This window comes from Myotis nattereri, assembly GCF_964212035.1.
Source record: "Myotis nattereri genome assembly, chromosome: 1".
Classification (NCBI taxonomy): Eukaryota; Metazoa; Chordata; class Mammalia; order Chiroptera; family Vespertilionidae; genus Myotis; species Myotis nattereri.
Genome location: NC_138075.1, coordinates 139,338,548 through 139,354,383, shown reverse-complemented (window position 1 = coordinate 139,354,383; position 15,836 = coordinate 139,338,548). Strand labels below are relative to the sequence as shown.

Sequence of the window (15,836 nt, the reverse complement as noted above, 5' to 3'; positions counted from 1 at the left end):
CTCCTGCACATGCCCTGACCAGGACCAGGGAGGAGCCTGCAACCAAGGTACATGCCCTTGACTGGAATCGAACCCAGGACCCTTTGGTCTGCAGGCCAATGCTCTCCTCACTGAGCCAAACCGACCAGGGCTATTTTCTTACTCTTTAATGTGAAAAGTTTCTGACATACAAAAGTAGAGAGAATAGTACAATGAGCCCCCAACCCCCCATTATCCAAATTCAACAATTGACTCATGACCAACTTTATTTCTTCTGCACATTATGCACTTGCCTCCTCCTGGGACTATTTTAAGGCAAATCTTGAACATCATATCCTTATATGTGTAAATATTTCAGTAGTAATATAGACTTTTTTATTATATTTTTTGTTTCAGCAAAATCACTAATTTTGTTTTTTATGACCAATATTTTTAACATAATTTGTGTTCTATTGACAACACCACCAAATTACACAATTTTTTAGTAGTTTTTAGGAAGTGTTTATAGTTTTTAGAAAGTATTTTGTTAATTTAACTTCCCCAAACCTTGTTTTGCTGAGACAGTAGCAACCAGAATTATCAATAAATTTTTAAAAACATTTTTCTATTTGGACATGAGATATGAATTTTACTTACGTTTAAATATCATAATGGGACTGTATACCATTAATTATAATTTTTGCAAAAAATGTTCCAAAAGTATTTTAACCATATCAGAATATTCACTGTCACTTTTATTGTTATTTTCACCATTTTTCTTATTTTGGATAATTTTAAACCTACAGAAAAATTACTAGAATAATGGTTAGCATCCAAACCTTTTATTCTAGTCTCATTGGTTGGTAAATAACTTGATATCTATTTTCCCCCCTGAATTATTTGAGAGTTACTTAATAGACTAGCTAACGCCATACCCCTAAATATTTCCCAGTTGTCCAAATAATGTTCTTTGTTTATTTTTTTTATATCTTTATACAGAATGCAGTCAAGGATAACTCCTTGCATTTAGTTGTCATGTCTCTTTAGACTTCTTTAGAACAGTTTCCCATCTTTTTTTTTTTTTTTTTCTGGAATATAAGATTTTAGATTTCAAACCTCTTTGAAATTCCCACTTTCCCGCTTATTAAATGCATATTGCTTAGCCTGTTGTGATAGCCGTCTCTTTATCCTAATCATGGTGCTGTTTATACCATGCCTGCAAAATAATGGATAATCCAAATGGTGTAACTCTTTTTAAGTTTGTTTTGAAATATATTTTATTGATTTTTTTACAGAGAGGAAGGGAGAGGGATAGAGAGTTAGAAACATCGATGAGAGAGAAACATCAACCAGCTGCCTCCCGCACACCCACCACTGGGAATGTGCCCGCAACCAAGGTACATGCCCTTGACCGGAATCGAACCTGGGACCCTTTAGTCTGCAGGCCGACGCTCTATCCACTGAGCCAAACCGGTTAGAGCTGTAACAGTTTTTTAATTGTAAAATATTCATTTCCTCCAACACATATGTGATCACAGAACATAGAATTTAAGAGGGAACCCTAGTAAGTCTTCAAGAAAACATACCTAATTTCAATGAAATTGTGATGTTTAAAAGTGAGTCACCTGCTCAGTGTCAGATAAGCTCCTGAAAGGAGAGTTGGGTCTTCTTCACAACCACTGTCGATCCCTATGATCTTTAGCAGAGTATGTTAAAATGTGAGTGACCATTAGAAAAGTAGAGGATAATTATGAAACTCTTATAACTTATCAAAAACAAAGTTATCTCCATCTATGATTTCATTTTGGTGAATTCTTTTTAATATGACAGCCTCAGTTTTATTTTTCAAAGACTCCAGTATAATAGTTTTTGCTTGTCTAAGATTTTTATGGCAGTAGAGAAATACACTTTCTGTTAGTCAGCATGCTTCCTGCCTGCCTGCTTGTGTCAAATGGTGTGTGGCGCCTCAGAGGGAAGGCGGGGGTGGGTGGGTGTGAACAGATCACCAAAGAACTTGTGTGCATATATACATAGGGTGGTGAAGGCCTGGGGCAGGGGGTTGGGATGGGCTACAAGGGGTCAATGGAGGAAGAAAGGGGACATATGTACTACTTTCAACAATAAAGATTTTAAAAAATAAAGTTTCAGAAAAGGACAAATAATGATGTGTGGTAAACCCATAATGTTTATTGACCCACCACCGTTGATTTAGCCTATAGGCATTATGAGCAAATTAATTGAGTAATTGTTCTCAGGAACCAGTTATGCACAGCTAACAAAGCAGTAGTTGGCACCACAGCTTTACCAATAACAGTGCACTGGAGTGTTTCTCTGGTAAGGTTTCATTGACCGTATGTTATTTGAATTTTCTGATTTTGTTGTTATCTTGAGATAAATGAAGACATCACCAACCTGATTTACCTAGGACAAGTTCCTGAAGTCCAGCCTGGCTGAACTGATGGGAGACCAAAGAGTTCCCTTATCTTAATGAGCTGATGGGATGCAGTATCTGTATCCTATGCTGTCTATCATTAGAAAATTGAAGTCAGTCATAAGGTTTTAGTAACCTGCTTCAGAATACTGTATTCAACTATGTCGCAGCTTTAACTCTTACACCTGAAAGAACCTGGAGAATGTGTGAGCACCGCAGAAGCAGGGGCAGTCCGTAGGCACAGGGAAATTAACAGGAACAGGAGAGCTGGATGGTACTGAGCACAAAGTACTCCTTTCAGAGATAGGTGTTTCTGAGCTGTGACTTGGCAGTTCAATAACACCTGTATGACCTGGCAATAAATACCACCAGGCAAGAAATGGGACTAGGTAAATAAAAAGTAAAATGAATGTTAAAAATTTATCTTAAAAGGAAGTACAAAAAGTGAATTATATTTTTTTAAAAGAGGGCAGTACTTTATTCCCCTTAGTATGCAGTAAACACAATGTCTAGTAACCGTGTACATTCCATAAGCATGTGACAAATAAATGGAATATCAGACAATGATCACTTCCATTCTACAGTCTCCAAACATTCGAAAAAATGACTCCTCTAAACAAAGTACGGGCTATTGCATTTTGCCACTTCATCAACCAAAATCCCCTTTTAATGGAAGTGATATGAAATCAAGCGAGTGAAGCAACTTAAGATCCTTAACATATTTTCAGAAAAGCATGTCTTGTTTTTAAAGACAGTTCTCTGCGTGCAACAAATTATAATTTCACAACAGGAAGCTCTAATTGTGTCCGTATTTAGTCAGGGGCTTTTTGCTGTTAGTTAGGAATTTTGATGCCAGTGCAGATAAGTTTCAAGATAGATGATGTTTTGTTAAAACTAAGTAAGAGGAGTAGAGTGCTGACAGTTCTTAACTGGGCTTTTAAGCCTTTGAATATATAAATAGAGGTATGAATTACATTTTGTTAGTGCTTCTAGAGCTCTAGGTAGGGTCATTCAGTCAGAGATACTTGGGGGAAAGCCCTTTCAGAAAATGAACTCGATCGTGTTCTCATGCTCAAAGTCTCATTTCTGATCGCTCCCCAGGGTTCTTGGGGATCCGGAAAAGATCAGTATAGCAGGGAACTGCTTGTGTCCTCCATCTTCGCTGCTGCTAGTCGCAAGAGGAAGAAGACGAAAGAAAAAGCACAGCCTAGCAGCTCAGAAGACGAACTGGACAACGTGTTTTTTAAGAAAGAAAATGCGGAGCAGTGTCAGAACGATACTAAAGCGGAATCCAGAAAAGAGAACGAGGCATCGGGCAGGAAACAGAGGACCGCCACGTCCAAAGAAAATAATGCTAAGAAAGACAGCAGCGCCGCGAAAGATGAGAAGACATCACTGCAGAAAGCGAGTGTGCCATCCGAAGAGCCCTCGCCCCCACACACGTCCAGGCACAGCAAGTCACCCAGCCTGAGCGGCCGCCTGGCCGTCCTCAAGGGGGGCGCCCGGCCCCCGGGGGCGCAGAAGCCCTCCCCGAGTGAAGAGACCGGGTCGGACTCCGGCACTTTGCTGAGCACGTCTTCCCAGGCGTCTCTGGCCAGGTTTTCCGCGAAGAAATCCAGCAGCCCAGAAGCCAGGTACGGTGAGTTTTTGGCCCATGTCGGCACCATCACCTCCGATTACTCGACCACGTCATCTGCCACGTGCTTGACCAGCCTGGACGCCAGCCGGCTCAGCCCCGAGGTGCAGTCCGTGGCAGAGAGTAGGGGGGACGAGGCCGACGACGAGAGGAGCGAGCTGGTCAGCGAAGGGCGGCCCGTGGAGACCGACAGCGAGAACGATTTCCCCGTCTTCCCGGCCGCGTGGGCTTCCGAGCGGCTGTTCCGCGGGAAACCGCAGGAAGCCCCCAGGGCGAGCCGGCGGAGTTCGGAGGGCAGCGAGGCGGGCTGCAGCGAGGGCAGCCTCACCCCCGGCCCGGACAGCCGCCGGCAGCCCTTCAGCTCCCACAAGCTGATCGAGTGCGACACGCTGTCCAGGAAGAGGTCCGCCAGGGTCACGTCGGACAGCGGGAGCCTGGGCGGCGCCGGGAATGAGAAGGAACCGCCTTCCGTATCGAAGGTGTTCGATGTGATGAAGAAAGGGAAATCGACGGGGAGTTTACTCGCGCCGGCCAGGAGCGAGTCGGAAAAGCAGGAGCCCACCTGGAAGACGAAAATAGCAGACCGGTTAAAACTGAGACCCCGCGCCCCTGCCGATGACATGTTTGGAGTGGGGAGTCAGACACTGAACGCCGAGACCGCCAAGAGGAAGAACATCCGACGCCGACACACGCTCGGAGGCCACCGGGATGCTTCCGAAATCAGTATTTTGAATTTTTGGAAAGTGCCAGAGCAGAGCGGAGGAGAGGCGGAACTCTCGGCCGTGACGCGGTTGAAGCCCAAATGCTCGGCCCAGGACTTGTCCATCTCAGACTGGCTCGCGAGGGAGCGGCTGCGCACCAGTGCCTCCGACCTCAGCCGGGGAGAAGCGGGGGACCCCCCGCCGGAGCGCTCGGGCGCCTTGGAAATTCCCGCGGTGGACACGCCTGTGTCTTTCCAGGCCGATGCCGGCGGTTCTCCCAGTACCTTGGCTTCAACTCCCAGGCCCCTCCTTTCCATACCACCCCAGTCACCTGACCAAATAAATGGAGGAAGCTTCCAGAACATGAGCCAGAATGCTAGTTCTGCAGCGAATGCCCCACCTCATAAACTGTCTGAGTCCCCAGGCAATAAAGCACAGCTTCATCCCTGTCTTTAACCTGGGCTATGTTCTCTATAGCAAATAAGAAGCTACTGTTACATGTTCCAGTAACTTTGTAAATATTTTCTTGTACCAGAATTGTTATTATGCAGCCCTCATTTGGGCTGGTTTTATCATTTTGCACTGTGAAATAGCTTTACAGTGCATCACTACAGCCAGAAGAACATATATATATATATATATATTTAAAGATATATTGGATAGTTGTATACAAATGAGTAAGGTATTTGTCGCGACTTACTACATAGTGTATACCCAAGATGACTGGAGGAAATAGCCGGCATCCGTGTGCAGCAGATCTGTTCTTTTGGTTTCATCACTAACGAAAGTGCCTCATCATAAAAATCCATTTGGTCTTTAGGGTGCCATATCGTTAAAATTAGATGACTTACATGCAACTAATGAGTGCATTTTAAGGGTAACAAATTTCATTACATTTACCAGTTTTAACACAGGTGGATACAGAACTTCCATTCGTTAGTCATTCCAGGTGGATCTCAGTTTTATATTCAAACTTTTAATACAGTTTTTGAGTTTTGTGTGACTTGAATTTTTAATCTTTCTGTAAAATACGTAACTTAAATGATCATATTATATGTGTATCTTTTCTTCAGATACCAGATTTGATATAAATGTTGTAACATAGGTGTGTAGATAGTGGCCTGGATGGAACTGGCTTCTTTATTGAGAAGAATATAATTCTGCATGAGGACTTAATGATCCCAACTGTGTCATGCCTGTGTGCATACCCAATTAAACACTGGAAATAAACTTGTTTTGGTGAACTTGGCATGGCTTGAAACTCATTCTAATATATTTTTAAATGTGATCCATTTATAACTATCTTAGTTGGTCCTGACTTTAAAAAATTACCTACTCTATCTATATATTCTCTCTTTTTTTTTTTTTTTTTTTTTTTTGGTGGCTGTCAGAGATCTCTTAAAAATGTTTACATTGGCCTAACCTCGCTTTTGCACACGGGTAGCTCTCCTAGCTAAGCAATATAATAGTCTCCAGTTGTCTGTGGAAGAGATGTTCCAAGACCCCAGCAGATAGTCCCAAACCCCAATCAGCTTCTTCAGCTCCGCGGGAAATGTGGCAGCAGCTTCCTCAGCAGCCGGCAGCCTCTCCAGTAATGGTTATGTCCCTCAGTTCGGAGCTGCTCCGGAGCCTGTGCAGCCGTCCTGACTTACAGTGAGTGGCTTGCTGTCATTTGTTTCAGGGAATTCCTGCTGAAATCTTTCTACAGGCTCAGAGCTTTCTGGCCAACACATTGCCATCAATCAAACATATTTTTGATTCACGTCTTTCCCCCGCAAATAGAATGCCTTTTCCAGTTTAACTTATCAAGCCACAGTGTGGCAGTAACATTTGCAGTTTGAGGTGTAACAGCAAAACAAGCATGAATTTCTTTTACCTTCTTTACAATTTAATAGATTTATTCTTACCACAGATCTTAGCAACCTGAACAAACGATTTTTTTTTTCTTTCCTCATTGAGAATGTTCACTTAAAGAAAATACTTTCGGCTTCTCTTTGGCATATCCAAATTGCCAGTATCCTTACTCTAGCACTTTGGGGGCACAAACACTGATACTGTGACAGGTGGTTGGATGATCAAACCTATGGCTGCCAAGGGACTAAGGGGCAGGGAGCATTTACGGGGTGAAGACCCTGGGCCAAGGGTTGGTTCAGGTCCTGGCAGGGATCGAGTGGAACGATGAGAGATTTCATCACAATACTCAAGCTGAGCAATTTAAAACCTATGAATTGTTTGTTTCCGGATTTATCTATTTAATATTTTCGGGCCTTAGTAATTTGACTACAAACTACTGAACCCACAGGTAATGGGGGGTTCGAGTTAGGGAGATAACAGTGAAAAGAACATGAATTTGGGAGTCTAACCAACTCTACTTTCTAGATATGTAAACTAAGACAAGTTATTTCACTTCTCTGAATTGGTTCCCTCGTATAAACAATGAAAACAATCTGTTTTTCAGGATTATTAGATTTAAATGAGAGACTATTCCAGACAGTGCCTGCCACATGCTACTTACAAAATATATCACAGCTATTATTTGAAATAATGGGTACTTAAAAATCTTAGAATGTTAAGACTGAAAAGGCCTTAAAAATCATTAAATCCAGCCCTGGCTGGTATGGCTTATTTAAGCATCATCCTATGTACCAAAAGGTCGCCAGTTCAATTTCCACTCAGGGCATATACCCAGGTTGTGGGTTGATCCCCGGTCCAATCACTGTGTTTCTCTTTCTCTCTCTCTCTCTCTCTCCCCCCTTCCCTCTCTCCCTTCCCTCCTCCCTCCCTCCCTCCTTCTCCCTCTTTCTCTAACATCAATAAAAATATAAAATCATTAAATCCAGTGGTACTCAACCCTGTCAGACCCAATATTCTCTTTTTATAAAAAATTGTATATATTTTTTACTACTTTGAAATGAAATTCATAGATAATATAACATCTGTATAACACCTACATATGTAACTTGTTATTTATTCAATATATGAAACTAGAGGCTCTATGCATGAATTCGTGCATGGGTGGGGTCCCTCAGGTTGGCCTGTGGAGATTGGGCCCCAGCTTGCGCCCCCAGGCTCATAGTCCCGCAGCCCCGCCTGGTATCCCGCCTTGGCATGGCACCACCCCCTTGCCTGCTCCACCATCTCACCTGTGGGGTGATGGTTCGGGGCCAGGCCCCCTGCCCAGCTTCCTCAGCACCTGGGAGCCAGGTGGAAACCCCACCACATGCTGCCACTGCTGGTCACTGTCTGCGGGGCGATCAGTGGGGCGATTGGGCCTCGGCTCACACCCACCTTGATCTGGCGCTGCTCGCTCATCTGCTCCACCATCCCATTGCGGTCCTGCTCTCATTGGGACCATTGGGGCCGGTAGCGCCTCCACTGCCACCCATTGCCAGCGCCACATTGCCGATGCCTGCCATGTTTGGTGCTGCCTCCTAGTGGTCAGTGCATGTCATAGCAAGCAGTTCAACTACCGCCCGAGGGAACAATTTGTATATTAGGCTTTTACTAGTATTATATAGGATAGAATATGATTTTCTTATATTAGAAAATAAAAGGAAAGTTATAAAAAATATTTCAATATGTGAGATAGATGTTTGCACCAATATGTATAGCACTAACGATGCAATAACTTCATGTACCATAAATAGTTTTGCTGTTGGTGATGTGATTTTTCTTAAATGATGTACCATTTTTGGTAAAATTCTTAAAGTACACTTTTTTCTTAGTTTACATGGTAGGTGTGTTCCTGACAAAGTCAGTGTATTATTAAAATCATCAAAAATATATATAAAATTGAAGTTAGGTTTAAGGCTCATATATTTTATTTATTTCTGCTCATTTTTTAAATTTCCTTTGATCATTTCTATTTGCTTAGATCAGTGGTCGGCAAACTGCAGCTCGCGAGCCACATGCGGCTCTTTGGCCCCTTGAGTGTGGCTCTTCCACAAAATACCACCTGCGGGCGAGCACGTACAGTGCGATTGAAACTTCGTGGCCCAGGCGCAGAAGTCGGTATTTTGTGGAAGAGCCACACTCAAGGGGCCAAAGAGCCGCATGTGGCTCGCGAGCCGCAGTTTGCTGAGCCACAGTTTGCCGACCACTGGCTTAGATCATTGATTTTTCAGCCTTTCTTATTTCCTAATTTCCACTGTGATACTTCCTTTAACCTGTGAATTATTACATGTGAATTGTTTAGTTTCCAAACATTTGGAGACTTTCTGTTTCTAGTTATCTTAAGAAAAAAAAAAACACAACTTCTAGCATAATTCCACATGATCATTAAAGATACTCTAATAGTTTTCAGTTGTTTGAAATTGAGACATCTATAATAATAAAAGCATAATATGCTAATTAGACCGGATGTCCTTCCGGACGATCTTCCGAATAAAGCTGGAGCTTCGAGGGAAGCCTGGGTCCCGGGTGTCAGAGGGAAGCCGGTGCCAGCAGCCAGGGAAAGGAAGGCATATGGTCAGTTTTGATAAATGTCTCATGTCCACTTGAAGAGAATATGTATTCTGTCATTGTTGGGTACTCTGTTAAATTGATTAGTTCACGTTTCCTGCTCATGTTTTTCTCATCTTCTATCTCTTTACTGATTTCTTAACTGGCTCTTGCCAGTTCCTCAGAGATGATATGGTTGTGTTATGGTTGTAGGTTTATATATCTCTTCTGTTAATTTTTTCCTTACATATTTTGAAGTTAGTTTGTTAGGAGGACATAAATTTAGAGCGATTTTATCTTCATGGTGGCTTGACCCTTTTATTATTATGGAGTGCCCTTTGTTATCTCTAGCAAAGCTGCTTGTCGTAAAGTTTATCCTATATAATAAAAGCCCAATGACCAAACGGTGGAACGACCAGAATGACCAGTACAACCAGAACGACTGCGGCCCTTCGCCCCTGCTGGCTCTGACCCCCAACGGGGACCCCTACCCCAATTGGGGGGCCCCCATCAGGGCTGGCTGTCTGGCCCCCACCCGTGCACTGGGCCTCTATAGAAATATAAAACCCTACACCACCACCATTCCAACCCAACCCGCCAAAGGCTCCTGAAACCACAAAACTAGATCACTGAGTCAGGCTAGCAGTTCAGTGTAAAGCCCCATTCACACGTGAGGAATTCGCACCTCTCTCCTTCCCCTTGGACTCCACGGCTCAGAGGAGGCATGCACGGTGTGGATGTGCAAATGAAAGCTCAGAAACGTCACTCTTTTGGGGTCCTGTGGCACATCCAGGCAGAGGCAAGCTGATCACCAACAGCCAAGCACCAGACTCTGCCCCTTCCTCATCCCAGGCCTCAGCTCTAGGCAGCTCTCCCCGTGGCAGGATACAAGGAGAGCCCCGTCTGGAATCTTCGCAGAGACGGGAATGCTCAGGAGGCCAAGATAATAGAAACCTAAGGATCCAAATGCTGGGGCCCCAGCTGCCAGGGCCCGCTCAGCACAAGGCCCAGGGGAGCTCGGACCAAGTTCTGGTCCAATTCCTAACCAGGTGCGACCTGCCATCCTGGCCACAGCGCGTGCTGGAGTGTGTAATCATGGGGGGCACTCTGGAGGCGGAGGGCCCACCCCCACCCCTGGGCCCCAGGGGCTCTCCGCCTGCACGCCCTTCCCCCGGGTGCTCAGCCCCAGCTGTGCCAGCAAAGCCCCTTTGCTGGGGCGGGATCCCAGGGGGCAGGCGGGGAAGGGGTGGCCAGCCCGTGGCCTCCTCTGCGGCTGTTGGCACACGTGTACTTAGCGCTAAGTATCCAGGGCTTTCAGTTCACCGACTCCGGGCCTGGGCGCTGCACACGGGGTGAATGTGCCCACGGAGCCCCTGCTCCGCCTAATCATTAGGCCCTAATGAACCCTCTCACCAGGCCAGGAAGCTCTATCCCCGTCCACAGCACCCGGTGTCGCGTGTCTGTCTCGCCCTGTGCATCTCTCCCTGTCCCTCACTCTCTGATCCCGTTTACTATTCCCCATGTCTCGCTGGGCCTTTCGTCTGTCTCTCATAGCATCTCTGCCCTTGGAAAACACCCCTGTCGCCCCGCAAAGGAACACACACCAGCAGAATCCGCCTTTTCAATAAAAAACGACAAGTGGGAAACAGAGTGAATTAAAAAGCATTAATTTAAAAACAACCCATGTGTCTGCAGATGTGTTCAAATGGTAGCCCCTCGGCGGGGTGGCAGGGGCGGGGCATGTTGGCTACGTGTTCTGGAGCCTCAGACACAAAGTGAAGGGGGCTCAGGGCCTCGCTATGGGCCCCTCCCACTGGCCACCTAGGATGGCGGGGTCTGGGGAAGGGACTTAGTCTATAGTATAGACTCTATACTCACCCTTGCAGACCCCACCTGATTCCATAGACCCTTTCCCCTGTTCTGGAATATGCTGGTCCCTCTTACTCCCCCAGTACCTCCAAACCTGCACCAGCCCTCCCGCCAGACACACACAGATTTCACGCTCTCCCTCCCCCCCCCCCCCCCAGTCTGCTACCCCATACTTCTTCCTGCTCTTCCCTGCCCTGCCCCACCTCCATTCTGCCCTCCTGCCCCAGACCACCCAGCAGCCCTGGCTCCGGGAGAAATGGTTAGAACAAAGCTTTCCTTGGCCGGAGGAGACTCTCCAGGGAGCTGCATGCAGAAAGGCGCTCCCCGTCCTGTCCCTGCAACTGCTCTGTCCGGCCAGATGCCAATCAGAAATTGTGTCCCTGGAGACAGAGGGTAGCAGAAGTTGGTTGCTGTCCTTTGAAGCCCCTCATCAGGAGGAAACTACCCCCCCACCCCCCAAAAAAGTTCACCCTGCTGCCTCCCTTATCACTTTCAGTAACCCTTCTTTGCCCTTTTCCCTGAAAGTAGAAGGATTGGAGCACATCTACACTAATAAAAGAGAAACATGCAAATTGACTGCACCTCTGCTATGCCCCAAGCCATGCCCACCAGCCAATCAGAGCGAATATATGCAAATTAACCCAACCAAGATGGCGGCGGGCAGCCATGGAGCTGGAGCAAGCAGGAGGCTTGGTTGCCCCAGTGATGGAGAAAGCCAAGTTTCCCACCTTCCCTGGCCAGCTGTGGCCTCTGCTCAAGGCAACAAAGTTTCAATTATAGAAGATAAATAAATCCCAGATACCTGCTTCCAGCCAGCCACCACTGGGAGCTTGGGTGGCTGGGGGCTGTGGCCAGCCTGCAAACAGCCATCAGCCCCTCACCCAGGATGGCCAGGCACCCCAGCAGGACCCCCCCCACCCTGAAAGGGATGTGGCCAGCCTGAAAACGGCCCTCAGCCCCTCACCCAAGCTGGCCAGGCACCCCAGCAGGACCCCCACCCTGATCTGGGACACCCATCAGGGCAAACCAGCTGGACCCCACCCATGCACCAGGCCTCTATCCTATATAATAAAAGGTTAATATGCAAACTGACCCTAACAGCAGAACAACTGGGAATGACTGGCCACTATGACACACACTGACCACCAGGGGGCAGACGCTCAATGCAGAAGCTGCCCCCTGGTGGTCAGTGTGCTTCCACAGGGGGAGCTCTGCTCAGCCACAAGCCAGGCTGACAGGTGCCAGCACAGCGGTGGTGGCAGGAGCCTCTCCCACCTGCGCTAAGGATGCCCGACTGCAGCTTAGGCCTGCTCCTTGCTGGCAAGTGGACATCCCCCGAGGGTTGCTGGGCTGCCAGAGGGATGTCTGACTGCCAGCTTAGGCCCAATCCCCCGGGGAGCAGGCCTAAGCCAGCAGGTGGTCATCCTCCAAGGGGTCCCAGACTGTGAGAGGGCACAGGCCGGGCTGAGGGACCCCCCCAAGTGCACAAATTTTTGTGCCCTGGGCCTCTAGTCTATATATATATATATATATATATATATATATATATATATATATATGTAATATGCAAATCGACCAAATGGCAGAACGACTAGAACGACCACTCGACCAGTTGCTATGAGGTTTACTGACCACCTCTTGATCCCTCGCCCTGGCTGGCAGGCTCTGATCACCTGATGGTGAACGGAGAACTGGGGGGTCGGTGGGGGGAGAGGGTGGGGCCAGGCCTAGAGAACATACCTGCACACGGATTTTGTGCACCGGGCCTCTAGTTTTATGATATTTTGTGCACCAGGCCTCTAATTTTATTGCTTTATCAGTTACTTTTGGTTAGTGTTTGCACTAAATAAGTCTTTCTTCCTTTCACTTTCAACCCTTGATATTTATATTTTTCAGGCTTTATCTCTTGCAGTATATATATATAAATCTTTTAAAGATAGTCTGGTAATCTTTGTCTTCTAATTGGAATATGTAATCTATTTACAATTAATGTAATTACTGTTGTATTTGGATTCATATCTGTCATCTTAATATTTGTCTTTTCACTTGTTCCACAAGTTTTATGTACCTTTTTCTCATGTTTCTTGCCTCTTTTGGATTAATCAAGTATTTTTATTATACCATTTCCTCTTCCTACAGCATGTTATTTATTCTTCTATTTTTTTCTTTCTGCCCTAATTTAATAGAACCTAAATTAGAACACACTCCTTTCCAAATGTTCTTGATTGTTGTTCGATGTACATATACCTTATAAATCAATTTTGTTTTATACAGTTGAATATTCATCTGCATTTACCAACAGTTATCATTCCTAATGCTCTGCATTCTTTTATCTGGGGTCTTTTTCCTCCTTCCTGAAGAACCCTACTTATTGTCTTTTAGTGTGGGTCTGCTCATGAATTCACTCAGCTTGTGTTTGTTTGGAAATGTCTTTAGTTTGCCTTCTTTGTTCAAAGGCTATGTTTACTGCCCATAGAATGCTAGGGTTTTCTTTCAGCTCTTTAAAGATGTCACTCTATTTTCCTCGGTGTGACTTTAAGAATTAGCTGGGAGTCTTACTGCTACTTTGAAGATGACTGTCTGGGAAGCTATATTTGCAGCAGGGGCAGAGCCGGTTGAGGGAGGATTGCAGTCTTTGGAAGGCTGGGTCCGTCCCTGGTTCAGACCGTCCTTCTAAAGTGTGACGTTACCAAAAGAGATTTCAGCTGGCAGTCTGCAGTATTTCTTCTTTTTAAAAAAAATCTTTTTTCACAGTTTATTTATTTTATTATTTTATTTCTTATTATTGATTTCAGAGAGGATGGGAGAGAGAATCATTGACAGGCTACCTCCTGCACACCGCACACTGGGGATCGAGCCCGCAACCCAGGCATGTGCCCTTGGCTAGAATCGAACCCGGGACCCTTTAGTCCACAGGCCGACGCTCTATCCACTGAGCCAAACCAGCTGGGGCTGCAGTGTTTCTTAAGGCCCCCTTCTCCCTGGTGTGTCCTGAACACCCTGGTTTGTCATCTCAGCCCTTTGAGACACCGGCAGCACCAATCTGTTTTTCAAACTGCTCTCAGCCTCCTAGCTGCCACAGAGAAAACCACACACTATAGTGTCCTCTTACTACAGTGGTCAGGGATTTTGTTTCAAGTCTCAGCTGGCTTGGCACCCTGCCCTCTGCAGGTCTCTACTCATTTACCACCCCTCCCCCACTGCCCGCAGCCAGGAAAATTGATGAAAGTCTCTGCTTAGTGGGGCCTTCTCTCCCAAAGCCTGACTTTGATTTTAGTTCCTCATCTTAGCAGCTGACGACTCCCGTTTGTTTGTTTCTTTGTTTATTGATTGATGGTATGTGTTCTTATCCAGCTTTTTAAATTATTCTCAGGAGGGACGTTCATCTGCTATGAGCTATTCCATTGTGGTTGGAAATAGGTCTCCCCTAAACTCAGATCATTATAAATAGGTTTTTCACCCAGAAGAATGGCAGACATTTAAGAAACGTGTGGGATGTGAGGTCATTCTTAATATTTGCAAGTTTCAACACTTGTCACACTGGAGCTTCTAGGAAAATATGTTTGTTCTAACAATAAAGGAATATGTACTAATACATTTAAATATTAAAACAAAGTATTTTCTAATCTTAAAAACAATGGGATTCTCTAAAAGCACCCAGATAGGTAAGTAGTACCTCTTAAGTAATCTGATGTTATGTGCAGAATTCAGGGTTTTACAGTCATTCAAACTGCCTTCAGTCACTCTGGTTTCACTTCAGTAATATGTAATAGTTACAATAGCTTATCCCATAGAAACTGTGTCTCATTTTTATTTCTACTTCTTAATAAAAATGTTTAAGGATTGTTTAGTCTTGTTTTAAAAGTAGTTTATAGCCCTGGCTGGTGTACAGTGGTTAGAGCATCGGCGCACTGAAATAGTCCCAGGGCCGATTCCTGGTCAAAGGCATGTACCTGGGTTGCAGGTTTAATCCCCGCCCCCACTGGGGTGGCAGGCTACCAATCGATATGTCTGTCTCACTTAGATCTCTCTCTCTCTCTCTCTCTCTCTCTCTCTCTCTCTCTCTCTCTCTCTCTCCCCCCCGCCCCGCCCCACACACAAAATCAATGGAAAAAATATCCTCAGATGATGATTAACAAAAGTAATAATTAAAAGTAGCTTATACTGCTTCTTCACTCAAAGGAGACCAGCATTTATATTGGATTCATCCATTGAAACATTTATGAAGTGCTTGCTGAGATGCAGTTCCTACCTCTGAAGGAGTTTACAGATGAAAATATATGAGATGTTTAAATCCCTGCTTCATAAAGTCATATTCTTTAAGCCTTGCTTAAATCTACCTGGAAAGCTGTACAATATGTGCAGAAGAACAGCCTGCAGCCACAACCTGGCTGCCGACCAGCTGTGTGACTACACAAGTTACTTTACTTCTCTGGGCCTCAATTTTCCCGTCTGTGAAAATAAGTCCCTTAGCACAGCTGATCCGAAAGTAATTTCAACTCACCATTCTGATTCTCCTGTAGACTACCATACTGGAACTCTAGAAATGGCAACATTTTTTCTTTTAAAAGCAAGTAAAAAATTAACACAGAAGGATAAGATGACACTGTTTACATCACCCAGAATTAACAAACATTAACATTTTGTAATATTTACATCAGATCTTTTTTAACAAAATAAGTATTTTCTGATAAGTTCTTACTCTGTTACCCTCTTCTTTCCCATTCCCTTCCCTCTCTCCTCATAGACATCATGAGTATATTTTTCCGATCCACATTTTACTTTTATCATATGCATAGCC

At 45.1% G+C, this 15,836-nt stretch overlaps 1 protein-coding gene across 5 annotated transcripts in view; it reads left to right on the top strand.

The window, feature by feature from the left end:
• The window catches only part of ARHGAP21 (Rho GTPase activating protein 21), a gene marked incomplete at its 5' end in the record, with an annotated part of 135,366 nt that extends 130,058 nt beyond the window's left edge, over positions 1-5,308 (top strand). For all 5 annotated transcript variants that reach the window (XM_081104066.1, XM_081104065.1, XM_081104064.1 and 2 more), the window contains one exon: positions 3,491-5,308. In XM_081104066.1, the coding sequence (XP_080960192.1) occupies positions 3,491-5,182 (1,692 nt within the window). In that variant the 3' untranslated portion in view covers positions 5,183-5,308. The remainder of the gene's footprint in view (positions 1-3,490) is intronic.
• Between the last annotated feature and the right edge of the window lie 10,528 nt (positions 5,309-15,836).